The sequence below is a fragment of the Artemia franciscana genome, chromosome 5, assembly GCF_032884065.1.
Source record: "Artemia franciscana chromosome 5, ASM3288406v1, whole genome shotgun sequence".
Classification (NCBI taxonomy): domain Eukaryota; kingdom Metazoa; phylum Arthropoda; class Branchiopoda; order Anostraca; family Artemiidae; genus Artemia; species Artemia franciscana.
The window spans coordinates 23,270,256-23,288,597 of NC_088867.1; the positions used below are offsets into that span (position 1 = coordinate 23,270,256).

An 18,342-nucleotide genomic window follows, 5' to 3' on the forward strand; every position below is an offset into this window, starting at 1 on the left:
TAGTACACAAACAGTGCAGAATACAGGACAGCTGCCATCACCGTATCTAAAATTTAAACTACGCGAAAAAACAACCATAGGCGGAAATTTCAAATCAAAATGCACGCTGAATATCTGAACTTAATTGGCTTCTTGATTGAGTATTTGATGTAGCCAACTGGTACGTACTTAATAGTAAAAATTAAACAGCATGCAGTTTACCAAAGCTGTGTGCATAAGCAGCAACTCCCATTTTTAGGAGTATAGGAGGGGTATCCAACCTTGGACAAGATTACAAATTTCCAAAGATTTCTTTCCTTCAGAATAATCCATCTTGCCTAAAAAGGCACCAAAAAATATGACAGAAATACTAGATTGAAGCTGGTTGAATGGCTTACATATTGAGTAAATAAAAAGCTTAGCCAATAAAGCCAATTATGTATAGAGCCGATTACAATTACAACGTCATACGAAAAGTCTATTTTCAATTTGCTGTCGGAATTGATTGTCCCTAAAACTTTTATAAATGTAAACTTGCCTCGTTGGCCACCCAGACACAAATTCATAGTGTGTAACATTAATTTAATCGATTGTTTCTATTTCTTTCATGACGTCACAAAAAGGTCAAGATCCCAAGATAATAGGATAAGGTTAAGTTTACTCCTTTTTGAACTGATTTGGAAAAGATTATATATTCAAAACTCTAAATAAAGATTTGACAATTAAATATGATACCACTTGTAGCAAAAAATATGACACATTTTGTGACACATTATGGAATCTGAGATGACACAAAAAGCACATTTTCGGAAAAAATATGACACACTCCTATGACAGCCCTGTCAGTAATACAGAAAAAAATAGCGTAGTTTAGTGATAGTAATAAGCATTCAGTGCTCGAAACCATTGGGTTTATGTAATAAGTTATGTAACTGTTATATAACTGCATTATGTGAACAGTTTGAAAGTTTTTTACTGTTTTAAAAAGCAAAAACTTTAGCGTAAAGAGCGGGGCGTTGATGAGGAAGCAGCCTCTTTCATATACGAAGTAATTTCTGTTCGTTTTAATGTCGCTCCTTACTTCCCGTTAAAAAAAACTGTTTTTTTAATTAAATTCAATCTAGTAGTTTCTTCATCTTTTCCAGGAATATTCCGGGACAACTCTTTCTTCATTGGTGCGAATGTCCGGGGGGCTGTCAATGAAGGTAGAGCCGATTGTGTACCAATTTTTCTCTCTGAAATTCCGCTCCTATTTAAACGCGGAATTGTCCCTATCGATGTAGCCCTTATACAAGTCTCGCCACCTGACAAGCATGGGTTTTGCAGTATGGGTGTCAGTGTAGATGTCTCTCGGATGGCTGTTCAGTGCGCGAAGTATATCATTGGTAAGGTTGTTATATGTTGCGACGTATTTTATTTCTAACATAAGGTGATCCCTTCTATTATACGCTTTTATTTGTCCTGAAGGTTCTTTTTCAAGATAACGTTTATAAAGAAGGAAGGAAATTTTTCCCAAAAAAGACCTATCTGTTTCTTGGGATTCTTCTCCAATGTAAAGGGTGTAATTTTATTGAATTCCTAAGCAGGAATTTATGTATTAATGCACATAAGTAAGTGCATAGAAATGCACTTACTTATGCATCCAGGTTCATGCTCTTGTTTTTTTTGTAGTTTATATTAGTTTTTTCTTCTACAATTAGATTAGAATAGATCTTTCAGACCATCTCTTGAAGGCTTCGAGAGGAGGATTTTTTGCGAGTACCTCTGTTGGAAGGCCATTGCGCATGGCAACAGACCGTCGGGCGAAACTAATTTTTGAGCATTCCTAGCGGGATGCACCCTGCACAAGATGGTCTTGACGACCTTTACGCTGATGATTGGATTGCAAAGGCTTTGATCTCTTCAAAACAAGCTTTGGCAACTCCTCTGATGGAGGGCAAGGAATGTATTTGTAAAACACTGGCGTAGACCTCACGTTGGAATGGTCAAGGTTCAACTCCAGGGGCTTCGTATCAGAGTCACTAGAATTTGCTGTGCAAGCTGCTTGATTCTGGACCGGTTGAAGAACAGCGATGTGGCTATTGGAGACAAAGAGAGGTCATGCTTAATCCATGACTGGTCTGATGAATGATATGAATGGTTTAAAATGAACTCGTCAGGGAGAAGGTTTTTGCACCTTAGAACGACTCCTAGCTTCCTGAAGCTGTAGGTTCTCGCTTTGCTTAGGTGATCGTCCTGTGTGAGAGCTGATGGCAAATAAACTTAATGAAGGCGTAATGTACCCATTCTTGTTACTTTTTCTCCTTTAGTTGTAAAAACGAGGTGAGCCTTTACATTTTTTGGTTTCGAAATCAAGTGTTTTTTTTTTTTGACGTATTGAAACTGACAAACTACGCCTCCACCCATTCTTAGTTTAACTTTATGCTGCTGTGTTTATAAATAAATAACAAAAATAGATAGAAGATTTCTTGACTTTCCCCAAGCAAAAGCCAGTTTATTTGGGACGGAATCCATACAGTCTATTTCACTAAGCGGAAAATCAACAAAATGTCTTAATTTATGTGAAACGTTCCAATAGATGTATATATTAGAATCTGGGGTTGCTGTCAGAATATGCTTTAGGATGGTTGGAAAAACAAAAGAGTTATAGTTGTAGGCAATAATTTTCATAGAGAAATGGGGGCAGGTTTTTTGGTCAATCTTGGGAGGAGAGGATTTATCAACATTCAACAGCTGTCTTGTAGTATGCTCAAAGGGGAATGGTGGTAGAAGACTAGTCGCAGGTGCTTGACAGCGGCACTTCCAGAAACGACAGCTAAACCTAGTTTCTCAGGCGTTGGGCCAAGCACAATCGTTCAATATCATCCAGCCTCCGTATTTAGAAAAGTTTTATAGGAATATTTCAGGACAACTGGTAAAAAAATATTCACAAACATTCATTGAAATCATTGTTGAACTATCTTAAATCAACGAAAAGGGGAGATATTAATAGATATCTGATGGTTACAGGGGGCTAATTCATGAAAATGTAGGGAGGAAGAGTTGTTTTTTATAGTGAAGATACAAAAAAGGGTATTTTTCCAAATCTAGGGTGGAAGGATTTTTGCTCAGTTCATTTTTTATGAATATACAGAAGAATATTTGTCAAAATCTAGGAGAGGAATTGTCCCCTTAAATTATTGCCTTTGAACACTGCTGATATTTTTAATAAAATGCAACATGGTATGTAATTGCAGCCATAATATGAAGTTTCATAAATATGTCGTGATGGACAAATACACTAAAAGTCATTGAAGGAGGGGGTGGGGGCAAATTCGCCTGCTGAGTAAAAGAAAAAACATGAAATGAAATAACATGAAATATGAAAAACATTATGTGACGATTTGTAAGAAATCGGAAGTTTTTTAAGGTTTTGCATCAGTCAGACACCTAAGGGTGTTAGGTAAGGAAATTATAAGAGGCCAGGGTATTGGGAGTCATACGCTCGTAATTTTTGGTGTTCGTCTACCCCGACATTGTGTTTTTTAGTTTTAGTCTTCATGTAAAAGTTTCATTCATATAAATATTCTCTCTATTCTTCATTCATATAAAAGTTTTTCAAATCGTTTCATTATTCTCTGGAAATTTAGGCTATCCCATAGATGTAGCTTATGTACTACTAATATGAACGTTTTCAAAAAATAGGTACATGTCAACAAAAATCATTTTTATACATACCTAAAAAAGAAAAGTATCAGAATTTTTAGGAAAGAGCTTGAGGCTTAAAATTTAGACTTTCGAAGAGGGTTAAATGCAAATAGGGTATTGATAAGTTTATAAGGGACATACCCTGCTAGTGTAACTATTTTTACGGTAGTCTGCTGAAATAGACTTGTTGTTTTTTTTTTTTAGGTCAAGTTAACCCTCAGATGCCAAGGACCTTTGGAGACGGTATTATCCACATGTCTCATTTTGATGCTATGGTAGAACATGACGCTCCTATGCATGTGAGACATACGACCAAGATGACAGACGTAGAAAAAACTATCGGAGAACTAATTGCCGAGAATTTGGTTGACAACGGTGCTACATTGCAGATGGGTATGTTTGCTTTTAAATGAATCAGGTACTTACTTGTTATATTGACCACACTAAAGAAGTCAATTTAGGTTGATCATAATGATATATACCAAAATACGATGAAAATGTAAGACTTTACTAAAAAAAAATTATGCAAACTACAACAGAGAATTAAGAAAAGTAGGCCGCTAAGAGCGCATGATATTAAAAACATAACCTAACCACCTCTTATATATTAAATATTTAATTGAAATATGCCTGTATATAAATGCTCAGACTCAGCTGATTATCTCCGAGTGGATACAGAATACCGGTTTCATTACAGATCAAGAACAAAGTGTGGTCGCATATCAGGTATTACCATGAATCAATAAAAAGAGGTTGAAACTACATCAGTAACTACTACCTCATTGTAAACGAATATTTTATTTGAGTTGGATGAAAAGGAAACCAGAAATAAAACTGAAGTAAAACAGACAGAATCATTTGTATGTTTTTATGGTACTTGTTTCCTTCTAGCTTTAGATGGTTTTTGTAAATATTTTCAGAAGTCTCTTAAAATTGTAGTTTACTCTGACAGACAAGTGTTATGAAAGAGAGGAGGGTATTAGAAGATTGGACAAACGGAAATATCATTATTCCTTCCTCCCATAATTCACTTAATTTTCGTAGAATTCACCTGTTGTTTTCTCATACCCTTGATGAAGCATGCATACGTCTCTAGCTGGATAGCTTTGCTCTGCTCTCTGTAATTAAATCAAAGCCCAAAATTTTGTTTTTAAATTAGAAGAAGTTCAAGTTGTTTAAATATTTTTTCTGTTAAAAAAAAATACATAAAAAGCGATTGTCTCATCAGTATATTACTTTTACTAGAAATCTAGCAAATAAAATAGGTTTTAGAATATTTCAAGGCATTCATAGAGGAATTGTGGCTCAATTTGTTTGCACTTTTATTCGCAGATGAAATCTTCTACCCCCTCCTTTGGGACGTCTCTATGAATGTTGCGTTTTTTTTATGAAGAATGGCGTAATTTAACGGCAAAAATAATGTTTCGCCGTTAAATTGGTGAACTGTAGAGGTAAAAGTGCATTCATTAGGTAGTTCGTTAAGACATAAGTTGCTGGCCAAACGTCCATCTTTATCGGTCAAGGAAATTGAAGTGGAGGAGAGGGGTGTCTTAAATTGATATAAGGAAATAAATCATGAACGTTAAAAAAACCGTGATGGGGAGTTTTGCTTTTTTGGGAGATGGCTGATTCTGAGCGTAAAACCAGGGGTAAAAATGTTCTGAAGAATTTAGGTATGGAATGTTTGGCTCTGTTTCTTTCGCCATGGTTTTTCAAGCGTGCATTCATCTTAACACATGACTTAAGTTTTTTGACATTTTCTCATTCTCTTTTGGTATTTGACCAGTCAACAACTAATTGAATTTAAGCCGGATTAACTCTGTACCTGTTTGGAATAAATAACGAGTGAAATACTTTTGAAGTTGTAATTGAAACTTGTTAGATAAATTTATAAACTTGTATATGATAACGGCTTAAGGATTATTTATGGATTGTGGCTGTGAGTTAGTATTCAGCACTACTATCATCTGAGTCGTGCATTGAAATATTCGGATTACTTGGAAATCACTGGATTACTTGCCCCACTCAAAGATAAGTTATTATTTATTCTCATTGCATTCATTTAGCCAGTGTGGATCATTTCATAATTGTGCTTATTGAGAACTTCTCTGTGGATATACCTTTTTCAATTAATTGTTTTTGGACTGATGCCGAGTCGTGAGTGAAATTTGCTTATCATGGACAATTGGAATACTAGTACGCTTTATTATTGCCCAGTTTTGAATTTTGCTCAGCACAATCTCGATGAGGGGTTGAGCCATCAGTCTATTGTGAAATACGCTAGTGATTTTTTCCCGCATGAAGATGTTCTTGGAGCTAAGAAACTTTTATATAGCAATTGCTTCCCAGATGAGCCTATACCTCGTCGTTCGGGACCCAGTGATAAGAATAGTTCATTGTCGGACATTATCGCTACTCTTTCTCGCTGCTCTGCAGAAAATATTGATATTCCAGAGTTCGTGATCAAATCCCCCTCTGAAGTCCCTAGCATTCCGGCGTCAGCTTATTCTATCCTTACCGCCAAAATCAACCAGTGCCTTGATCAGTTAAAATCGCTTGCTCACCTCAATAGTCCAACAACGTCTATAAATAGTTCTTTGGTCTCAGATAGTAAGGGTACCAATCACAAACCCTCGTACGCCGTTGTTCTTAAATATCCGCCTCCAGAACTAAGAGACCCCGTTTCTCGCAAGGAAAAGCTTGATTCTTTCGCCGGATTCGACGGTATTGTGTCGGTAAAGTCCGATCCGGTAAGGAAAAGATGGGTTGTTTTTACGCGGGATAAAGTTTCCGCCAATTCTCTTGCCGCATCTACTGTTGTGAGCTATCAAAATATTCTTGCTAAAGTGATTTATCGCAAACCTCTTGGAGTAATTAGGGGACTTCCCGATAGTGTTTCTAGCAGTATACTCATCTCCGTTATTCCTGGTCTTGTTGAGGCCAGCCAGATCGGCTCTTCTCATACATTCCGTTTAGAGTTCCTTGATTCCGCTGCACTAAAATCTGCCATCGCTACAGGTCTGCGCTTGGGTTACGAGTCTTTTAAAATATCAGAATACAAAGAATTGCCCAGACGGTGTCTTAGATGCCAAAGTATCCATCATTCGTTAGCTCACTGCCCATGTGCCCCGAATGAGATGAAGTGCTCTAAATGTTCTGGATGCCATTCCAATACTAAAGACAATCCTTGCTTAGAGGCTCCGAAATGTGCCAACTGCGGCGAAGCTCATGTTTCCTATAGTATGAATTGCCCAGTGATAAAACGCGCTCTGAACTCTGCTCCAAAATGAACCAAGCCACTATTTTAAGTTTTGCTTCTCTTAATATTAACGGCACAAAAGACAAAGACTTGTTAATTAATGAATTATTAGTCCATGACATAGTGTTCTTGCAAGAACATCTTTTGACCAAATCAAACGTTTTTAGCCTGAAGCGATCTTCTGTCCACCATTTTTTTTCGCAAGAGGCCAAGAAAACTAGAGGCCGCCCTTCCGGTGGCCTAGCAATTTTTTTCCGTTCCCCATCAAAGCCCTCTGTGATTCATTGTGATGATAACATCTTAGCGATTCAATGTGACAGTACCGCCTTTATAAACGTTTACTTACCTTGCGATCGACGTTCTATAGCATCGTTCACATCTTTCGCTAAATGTTGCTCCAGTTTATAAAGTCTCTACTCGAAAGTCTACGTTTGAAAGACCTAAATTGGGTTTTAGCTGGTGACCTTAACTGTGACATTCTTGATACCTCCAATAGATCAATCCTCTTGCTAGAATCACTTCCTAGCATATATCACGTCGCAGTTAAGAGCCTCCCATTCACGTATATTCATAACAGAGGCTGTTCAAAATCGAACCTGGATCACGTGATCTCTTCCAGTTCCAGATTAATATCATCTATTGTCAGGGTGGACGAAGAGAAGATTGATGACGATCACCTTATTCTTAGCTGTAATTTGTCCTGTGAGCTATCTGGCAAAACACTTTCGGCTCAGCCGAAGTGGCATACGAAGTTGAATTGGGATCGTGCTAATGTCCCACTATACCTTGCTACGCTAACTGCTTTACTGTTGACCATAAAAGTGCCATATCACCTGCTGCAAACGTCAGTTTCCTCGCCTTCAAGTAGAGTTGACCTAAATTTCTATTATTGTCAAATCGTCCATAGCCTTAAATCAGCTTCCAAAGCTGCAGTGCCTGTGGATAAAGTTAGGATTGGTACAAGAAAGCCTAATTGGAACGTTGATCCTGAAGTAAAACGTGCTAAGCAAAAAGCCAAATTTTGGCTACGTATGTGGATATCATGTGACCGACCATCTTCCGGAACTGTTTTCTCTGTGAAACAAAAGTGTAAACTTGAATATAAGGCCAGTTTGAAGAGGGCACGCTTGAATGTATGGCCAGGCCCCACCGATAAGGCCTCCTGGAACAAGGTTATTAATAGTGAGAAATGTTCCCCATCTACCCTATCTTGTCTCCAGCTAGCTAATTTTGTTGATCATTATAAGCGTGTGTTCAGTGTATTTAATAGTTTTCTTCAGTCTTTTCATTATAAGTTGCTTAAACCGCTTTTACCATACCGTCTCCTGCAGGCTCATGTCCAGCCTGTAGCAATATCTGAAATTCGCCGGGCTTTAAGAAAAATTAAGCGTTCAAATAGCCTTGATGGTGACGGCCTTTCTTACCGATTTTTTGCTTATGATTGTCCTGCTCTACTTAACCATCTGCAAATATTTTTCCAGTCTTGCTTAGCACAGTCGCTTGTTCCTGATAGTTTTCTTTGTGGCCGTGTAACGTCTATTCAAAAGCGAGGCAAGGACCCCACGTCATGTGTGAATTATCGTCCCATTACAGTATCGTGTTTCTTAAGTAAGTTGCTTGAACATTTGCTACTACCAGAAATTGAGTCGAATTGTGATTTTACGCCTTTTCAATTTGGTTTTCGGAAAAGTTTCGGTTGCTCCCATGCACATCATGTTTTAAGCCGACTCATGAAAGATGCCGTAAAAACTAAAATGTCTTTATACTGTCTTACTGTTGATATTTCTGGAGCTTTCGACAATATTGTGCACTCTCAGGCTCTATTTTCCCTTGCGTCTTCAGGTGTTAATCCTTCCATACTAAGTTTATTGTCTTTTTGGTATTCAAAGTATAAAATTCAAGTTACCTGGAATGGCCAAATATCTGACCCGGTAAAAATTAATAAGGGAGTTCGGCAAGGTGCCGTATTGTCTCCTAGTATATTTAAATGCGTGCTTGCATCGTGCCTGCGTCCCCTTAGAAATTCTGTTTTTTACGGTAATACTGGTTTGTCTTCTATTGCATATGCAGATGACGTTCTTCTTGTTGCCCGGACTCGCTGTGGATTGCTTTCTAATTTTACTATATTAACCAATGAACTATCTAAGATTGGACTGTCAGTTAATGCATCTAAATGCGAGTTTATTTGTTTTAATAGCCCTTATGCGGTCGCTCCATTCGTTACTGGGACTGCAGTTCTACCATATTCTTCTTTAATTAGTTGGCTTGGTCTGTGTTTCGGCCCAACACTTTCCACTACCTGTTAATCCCTAGTGAATCAAGCCGTGAAAAACCTACGCGTCGCTTACGGAAAAATATCCCCAAACAAAAGCCGTTACAACCGCAACGGTTTGTGCATGATTTATAACGCTTATTGCGCCCCTGTGCTTTTGTTTTTATCAGGCATGGCTCGTCTGTTTCGTAAGAAAGATCGACATACTCTACGTACGGCTTATTTCAGATATTGCAAATTCCTCCTCCGGCTTCCTAGATGGCACCGAAACAAAAAAATAATTGCTCGATTTGGTTTAATTGATGTGCCTTCTCGGATTCGGTCTTCCAGTGATGATTTATGTAAAAAGACTATCAACTTCATTCACGTTTATGACCCTCTGCAGCCTTTTTTCCATATTGATACTGGTTAGTTAGTCGATGTTGTCTTTTGTTAGTTTGAATTTTTTTTTTCTTCGCTGTTTATCGTTTTTGTTTTTGTTTATTTATAATACTCCGTACTTTGTGTTTTTTATACTTTTACGGGTAATAAAGTTCATTCATTCATTCATTTAGCCGACAAACTATGCTGAATTTAAAAACATGATATAACTTTCCTAATATATAAACCTTGTATAAGCTTTCTGACAGCCAGTGGAACAATTATATAAATGGCATATAACAAACAGATGAAAGTGTACATTTACATGAATTTACATAAAAGTTTGAAACAATAAATTACATATAAGGTCTCAAAATACAAATGAGATTAAGAATGAAGGAAGATAATTGTCACTCCTTTCACTCATTCATATTACATTTAATTAGTTTTCGGTTGTTTTTGATACGAGATACTGCTTCAAAAAAAAATAAACAAACAACAAAATCATCTAATTTTTTTAGCCAAGAGTGCCACTGGGGTCATGTAGCCCCCCCCCTTGAAAACTTGAAATAAACAAAAATGTAGGCTACTGGACGACTGAAATAAGATCAAAGGAATGGTGCTGTTCTTCATATCACACCGACGCTGACAATGATATTCCATCATACTTTTGTAAGAATCAGGACGGATATTTTATGATTCGCTAATTGCAGATTTAGTGCTTCAAGTAAATGATAAAAATACTAAAGCGTCTTGTTGGCATTATGAGAATATTAATACTTACGACTCGTCACGACGGCAAGCCGCCTGATGTCATTACAGCTGTGAATGCTCTTAAATCAGCACACTCAGCTGTACACTTCATTCTTTACTCCCTCCCACAGAGCTTCCGCTTCCTTTAAATCTTTTTAGGATACTTTCCCAATCAACTCAGGGATATCCTGATTTTATTTGGCACCAGCTCGATTGCCAAAACAGAGACGTAACCTGGAGTTTTTCGAGGGGGAGCAATAACATAATAATGCATTTTATTTGATGACCTGAATAAGAAGTGACCATAAATTCAAGAAATATATAGTTTCGACTGGGGAAGAGGGGGAGAGAAGAATCGAGGACTTATTCGAAAAAAAAACTGATAACCGAATTTTATAGAATATTCCAATATTTAAAAGGAAGGAGGCTGAAACCTCTACCGCTTCTCCCTTGTACATGTCCCTGTCTTAAGATGTTCAAAATCCCAGGTTTCCATATTGTTTAGAATAATTGTTTCGTAAATCAGCCCATAAGCTTCCCCCCTCCCCCGCCTGTGTATGATTGCCTATGGGCTCTGTAAGCATTAGTAGATGCTTAGAATGGAAATGAAATGAAAGTGGAAAATGGGTAAAACTCTGCATTACGACTGTGGATTTTGAACAAAGAAACTGAATTCTTTATACAAATACTACTAAATGTACAAATATTTCGGTTTCACACCCAGAAGCTTTTATCAATGGGAAAATAAGAGAAAATAAAAAATAAAAGTAAATTGAATAAATGTACACACACTAGAAAACAATATAAAAAGGAAAAGTGGAGGGAACTCACATATAATAAACAATGGATGATGTTTTTCGAAACAAATCTAAATAAGGCAGTCACACAGAGGCATAACGCAGGGAGACTGCTGTATTACACTGTGTATGACTGTTCAGTGTTGCCAACGCTTTGAAAACAACTGTACTGATTTTCTGACTAAAATTGTACTGCAAGAGATTAATTTGCACCATCTGAACAGAGGTTAAAAATTTACCGTAACAAGAAGAAAACTTTCGATAAACTAAAACCTGAACAGACCATACGAGTCCGAAAGGAGTAAGTGAAACCAAAATGTACCCGACGATTTGTATGTAGCAGAAAATATCCAAATGTACCCTATTGTTCCGGGACATTTTAAATTTCAGGTAAAGAGTTTACAGTTGTACCGCACTGGCAATGCTGTAACTGTAGTTATCTTCTAATACAAGGTTCGTACAAAATAAAAGTCTTATTTGATGTATAATCTTGTGTGTAACTTAGGTTAGACTTTTTCATTGACATTTGAAATTGACATGATGAAAATTTTTTAACTGAGATTTCAATTCATTCTTAAGGTTCGTTTTATTTGAACTTTTATTTTGAATGCTCAAAGTTAGTTCAAGTAAGTTCACTATTAGAAATTCTCAAATACATGAGGGTCTTACCCGATTTTTAATTGAGCTGTTATAGTTAGGAAACTATTATTGCGTTTTTTTAGCGGGTTTATAACCGAAATATTTGGACATTTATTAAAAGGCTTACTTGTTTAAAACAGTTTTTTTTAAGTTTATTATCCTGATTAAAAGTTTTACTCATTTTACACTTTCGTTCCGTTTTAAAAGTAAATGGAGAGGAATTGTCTTATAATCATTCATATTTTAGGTATTGGCAACATTCCAGATTCTGTGCTAGCAGCTTTGAAGGATCACAAAGATCTAGGAATTCATTCTGAAATGTTTAGTGACGGTGTTGTTGACCTGGTTGAAGCAGGCTGTGTTACAAATCACCATAAGAAAGTTTTACCAGGAAAAATTGTTGGCTCTTTCTGCATTGGTTCCAAGAAACTCTATGACTTTTTGGATAACAACCCTTTCGTTTGTGAGTATAAAATAGCATCTTTGCGTATTACTATTGGTGCCCACAGAGTATGGGGGGGGGGGCTGAGATGGTTTTGGAATGAGGCTCATCATCCCCTGCGACATCTAAGAAGCTAGAAAGGACTTTGTAGAGTCCATAGAAAGGCGTATAGGAAACCAAGGAGTGAGTCATGGAAAATAAATTTCGTTGTCGCTGTTACTACTTGTTATCTTTCATTCTTTTTTGTTTTAACAGCAACAGCGCACATAGTACCAGCGTACTATTAGTGATTACAGGGTGAGAGGGGGGCTGAGATAGTTTTTGGAATGAGGCTCAGTTTTTGGAATGACGCCTATGAAGGTTGCAGATCGTGGCATCGGTGCTGGATATGGAAGCAGGATCGCCACTTCTGCCAATCATTTTTTGATATAGTAAGGTATAGTAAAAAGTTACACCTTCCCTCCTCTTATGCTTTTTGGGGTTGTATCCTGTATTATAACGTTGTTAAAAACATTCTGGTTGTATGCCTCTATTTATTTTCAACAGCGGGCCCACAGTTAGTACCTACACTAGCAAACGATTATGTAGTTTGTTGTATATTTAAATTGGGTTCTATGACCACAGATTGGCTCATCTGTTATAGCCCCACTAGTTTCTTTTCGGAAGATATTATTATAAAACTAGCTGTTGGGGTGGCGCTTCGCGCCACCCCAACACCTAGTTGGTGGACCCCATATATTTTTTTTTTATTTTTCAGTATTTCGCATATATTTTTTTTTCTTTTTCAGTTTTTAGTTATTTTAGTTTTTTTATTAGTTTTAGTTTTTTTGTTTTTAGTTTTTTTGTAGTTTTTACCTTTTTTTAGTTTTTTTTCTTTTTTAGTTTTTTATTTTTTTTTAGTTTTTTAGCTATTTTAGTTTTTTTAGTAGTTTTTTTGTAGTTTTTACTTTTTTAGTTTTTTTCTTCTTTTGTATTCAAGGTTCGAACCTGGAACCTCTCGGACCTAAAACCTGAAACATAACGCTCTACCAAATCAGCTACTTCAGCTTGTATACATTCGTTTTGGAATTGGTATATGATAAAATAATTTAGACGTTATATGCGGAAAGACAGACAAACAACTTATTTTTATACATATAGATTTTATTTTCTTTGTTTTCTTTTTCTCCTTTATTTTTCAGTTTTTTTCCTTTTTTTCTTTTTTTTTCTTTTTCAGTTTACATACAGCTCATCCTTATAATGACGTCACTCGACAGACAGACAGACAGACAACTTATTTTTATATATATAGATTCCGAAAAAATTTATTTTGATTATAAATGTAAAATAAATATGAACTGTGGATTCTTTTCTAAAAAATTTAGTTTTTTGGCCAAATTTATATTTTTGTGTCAAAATTTTTTCGAAAGATCTTACTAAGAAAGTCTAAAAAATGTTTCAATCATCATCAACTAAAGAATTAAAAAAGAACTGCGAATTCCTGAAAAAAAACATGTCAGGGTATTTTGCGCATTTATTGTAATTTATTGGCCAAATTTATATTTGTGTGCTAAAATATCGTTTTATTTAAAAAAAAACGTCATCACGGTCAAGGCTGTGTCCAAGATCTTGTTTGGGGGGAGGATATTTTTTCAGAGGGATAAAACAAAATTGCAATTTTAACTTGTAAATCTTGAAATAAAGTAAATTCGAGACTTTTCTTAAAAAACTTTTCTTAAACTTTTCTTAAAACTTTTTAGACTTTTTGAAACTTTTTTAACTTTTCTTAAAAAAGCTTAAATTGGGATCAATGTGGAATTTCTAGGTCTATATGGAAGTTTCTATACGGTAACAACCTCAATCCATTAGTCTCAATCTTGTGTGATATCGTTTCGATCCAATACTATTTTTATTAGATTTCTGGGAATTTTTCAGAATTAATCAAAATAATAATTATAATTCCATTATAAGTTTCAAATGGCAACGATTTTTAAATTTTTATTAATTATGGGCTAGAGTTGGTTCTTCAGTAGGGTGGCCCTACGGTTGCCCCGCAACCATGAAAGATATCGGCAAATTTGGGTAGTATGGCGAAGTATACTTTTCTTTCTTTTTTAGTAATGGGAGATGTTCAGTGGGTAAACTACTCTCCGATTATTGCTCAAAATCCAAAAGTGACCGCCATTAATTCCTGCATTGAAGTTGACCTTACTGGACAAGTTGCTGCTGATTCCATTGGTACTCGAATGTATTCAGGCTTTGGTGGGCAAGTGGATTTCCTTAGAGGTGCAGCCATTTGTCCTGAAGCTGGAAAACCTATCTTAGCCCTTCCCGCAACGACAAAACGGGGTGAATCAAAGATTGTACCAGTTCTTAAAGAAGGTGATCTTTCTTGAATTTTACTTTTCTCTAATCTTGTCTGATTCATCAATTGGCGAAAAGCACAAAAAACTCACACAAAAGCACACCTCTTCAAAAAGCACCATGTTCTACACTTTCATGGTCTTTTCCTAATAAGATTGTGACAAAAGTTTTTTATATTTTTTAAGTTAGATAAAAACCAATATCTGAGTGATCATATCTTGAGACAATTATCCAAATTCAAGCTCATTTTGTTGAAAAAAAAGCTGGCGTAACATTAAATGACATTAGCAGTGGCATTCCTAGCTCTTCTATCCACTAGGGTTCCACTCATTCTAGGGAAACAGAAACAGGGATAGGCCTACAGGTGTAGTTTAGAGTTCTGTTGACTGGGAATGATATTAAATGGGTAATTTCATGTGGAGGTAATTCTATGCCACTTTGGGAAATAATAAGATATTTGGGAAGGGTCAGAAGGAAGAGTGGTCCTCACAATTGTCCAATGTCTGGAGAGTGGGAGGAAAGTTCTCAAAGAAGGTGATCTTTCTTGAATTTTACTTTCCTCTAATCTTTTCTGATTCATCAATTGGGAAAAAGCACAAAAAGCTCACGCAAAAGCACACTTCTAAAAGCACAAATTGCACTTTTTCTTCTAAAAGCCCCGGTCACTAGCTTAATAGCTAGAATAGAAACGTTTTTTTTAGAAAAAGGTTTTTTAGTGCCAGCAAAAACTGTTAGGGTCCAATTTTCTTATTTGTGTAAAAAGCAGTGTTAAAAAAGACGCTGCTAGCAGCGTAAAAAAAGAGGACACATCATTGCTACCCATGCAAAAAGCAACAAGAATTTTCCTGGTTATTCACATAAGGGGACTGTAAATCTCTTGTACTAGGCTTTTGATCACGGCGATTCCACTGGTATGTTTCTTGTTTCAATCTGACGCCTTTTTGGGGAGTTTTGGGCATGTTTTGAGATTCCAAGAAATTAATTTCAAAATTTCATTTTACTACTAAGACTAATCGTGATAATAATTACCATTCCTGAATAAGATACAAAGGACAATTTTTTCTCAATAGCCAGTTTTTTTTAAACGCCTATTTGAATTTTTTGTTACTATGGGCTGTGGTTCGGCCAATAGTAGGTTGTAGCTACTGCTGTAACCATTAACCAACTTTGTGTTAGAGAGTTCGTGCATACTTTTGTGTATCATCGTGGGAACACCGTGAACACGAAAAAAGTACATTTTCAGGGCTCAATCCTTCTGAAGAGATGGTTCACACTCAACATTAGAATAGGAGAAGAGGCATACATTATTGACCAGGGTTGGATTCTTTCTGTAATAAGATATTTAGTAACCCTTCTCTCCTGCTTTAAAAGCAACCCTCTGGTAAATAGGGTATAAGTCCTGCTGCACCAAGTTCCCTCACTTTTAACTGTGTTGTTTGTGTAAAATGATAACAAAAGTATGCCCAATTGCTAATTTTAATGTAAAGAGGGTTGAAGATGGGGTAGCCTTGCCTCATGTGTGGAATAATCTCTCTTCGTTTTAAGTTTTAATCTTGCTCCTAACTTTCATTTGAAAAAAAAATGTTTTTTTTTATTTAATTTATGAGCGTTTTTAAACCATACGAGGAAATCTCCTTCCTCCCTCCCCTTTCGTTTGTAAAATTTTCCTTGAAAAATCCCCCTGGAAACTTCTCTCTGCGCCAAAATTCTCCCATCGAAAATCACACTAAAAAAAAATTCCGAATAGTTCTCGATAACAAATTCTATATGTAAATAATGTGCGAATTGCATAACTTACAACCTTTTCCTCAGGGACTATGAAGGGTTTTATCATCCCTAGTGGCATTGTTATTGTACTTTTCAACTATCCTGAATCAAACGGCTATCTGAAAATTTTGATTGGATGCTTTTCGGAAAAAGAGAGGTGTAGGAGGCGGGCTATTTGCCTTCCAAACTTTTGGGCCACTTGAAAGGGGCGCTAGAACTTTTCAGTTCCATTCGAATGAGCCTCATTCTGACTTTCTAAGACCATGGGCTCCACACAGTCGTCCCTAGGGAAAACAAAAAAAGAAAACGAACACGTGTCTGTGACCTTTCTTCTGGCAAAAATCCAAAATTTCACATATTTTTATGTAAGTGTTGACTTTTTGTTGTTGTTCCCCCCCTCTCCCCCCCTTTTCGAACGAAATTCTTTCCCTTGAATTTTCTTACGCTTAAGTTCTTCAATGAAGTTTAATTATTTGGAATTTGACATTAACTTTAACATAGGTAAGCAATATCAGTACAGTCAAAAGTGTAGATTGGAAACCAGATGCTCCTATAGCTCCCCGTTTAGTGATATTGGCATTGACATTGTATCTAGGAATAGATTAGGAGTAATTGCTTGAACCCTACCTCCGATTCGCCCAAAATATAAAAATATATAACAACACGTGTTTTTCACTGATTGAAAGGCCAGACGAAGACTGAGTTAGCACCTTTTAAATGGTAAACAAACCAATTGATTAAGTGGGAACTTACAGAGCCATATGTATCTTTAAAAATTAGGAACAGTCGGGAATTCAACTGATCTATATAGGTTGGCTACTGATTAGTTTTGCTTATACTTTCATGGCTAAACGTGGCAACACAGACGCAAATGTGTTACTGCCCTAAAACTTGATAATTTTGAAACAACCAAAAGAAGTAATTTAAGAAATGTTGGTTTTCAGGTGTGACTATACCTGAGATCGCCCCAGAGGGCAAAAAATATTTTAATTTTGACGCTCTTGAATTGGTACTTCAAAGAAACGTAGATGACCTTGGATATGGTTCTGTGGATAATGTGTATGGATATGGTTCTCTGAGGATTTGCTGGACTTTCTTATCGTAAAATTTCAGATTATTCCTGTCTTTATTTTTCTATCTCTTTCTCTTGTTGCCTTTTCTCCCTCTTCTATCTCTGGCCACGTCTTTCATTTATTTTGACTCTGGCGTTTTGTTTTAGGTGCTGGTGTTGTTACTACAAGAGCACACGTTCATTACATTGTCACAGAGTATGGAATTGCTTATCTTTTTGGAAAGAGTCTTAGACAAAGAGCACATGCTCTGATTCAAGTTGCTCATCCAGACCACCGAGAAGGACTAGAGAAAGCAGCTTTTGAAAGGCTTAAATGTATGCCCTCACCATAATTGATTGTGAATTTTTTTCCTATTTTCAAGTTATTTCTTGAATATTAATAAGTAAAATCGTTCAGTATTAATTTTTGTTTTGGAAATTATGAGCACAATTACGGATATTTCGGTTGTCCAAAGGATTCTAAAGGGTTAATAAGTCTATAAGTACTACTACTGCAAACAACCTACTGCAGCACCAAGTCTTACACCAACACAGCTGTGCATGCTCCTTCTTCATCCCAATATATCCAAAGCATCCCTTTTTACACCCTCCCGAGAGTTTCTGAGTCTCCCGAGACTTTCTTACGAACTCTCCTCTCCCTATTCGAGGACTACTTGCTTTTCGTTTGACCCTAGATGAATGGTCGAAAAGGACGATCTTTTGCAATCTGTCACCCTTCATCCACAAAACTTACCACGGCCATTTCAACATTTCTCTCATTATAGCCTTAGGTAGCGGAGAAGATCTATATTTTTTATACAGTTTACTGTTTATAACTGTACCTGTTACGTACCTCAGTAAAGACTTTTTGGTATAGATGGCAACGCATATTTTTAAAGGTGGCCTGTTTATTGTGCTCGAGTTGTACAATTTCTTATTCTGCAGTTTGGGACTTTTATGTAACAAATTTTAGAAATTGGAAATTAGAAATTT

The 18,342-nt window shown here is 36.4% G+C and overlaps 1 protein-coding gene across 2 annotated transcripts in view; it reads left to right on the forward strand.

The window, feature by feature from the left end:
- Positions 1 to 17,773, forward strand: part of LOC136027126 (4-hydroxybutyrate coenzyme A transferase-like) — a 33,156-nt gene extending 15,383 nt beyond the window's left edge. For both annotated transcript variants that reach the window (XM_065704081.1, XM_065704082.1), the window contains exons 3-7: positions 1,125 to 1,364; positions 3,871 to 4,059; positions 11,994 to 12,209; positions 14,286 to 14,549; positions 17,518 to 17,773. In XM_065704081.1, the coding sequence (XP_065560153.1) occupies positions 1,125 to 1,364; positions 3,871 to 4,059; positions 11,994 to 12,209; positions 14,286 to 14,549; positions 17,518 to 17,702 (1,094 nt within the window). In that variant the 3' untranslated portion in view covers positions 17,703 to 17,773. The remainder of the gene's footprint in view (positions 1 to 1,124; positions 1,365 to 3,870; positions 4,060 to 11,993; positions 12,210 to 14,285; positions 14,550 to 17,517) is intronic.
- The last annotated feature ends 569 nt before the right edge of the window (positions 17,774 to 18,342 follow it).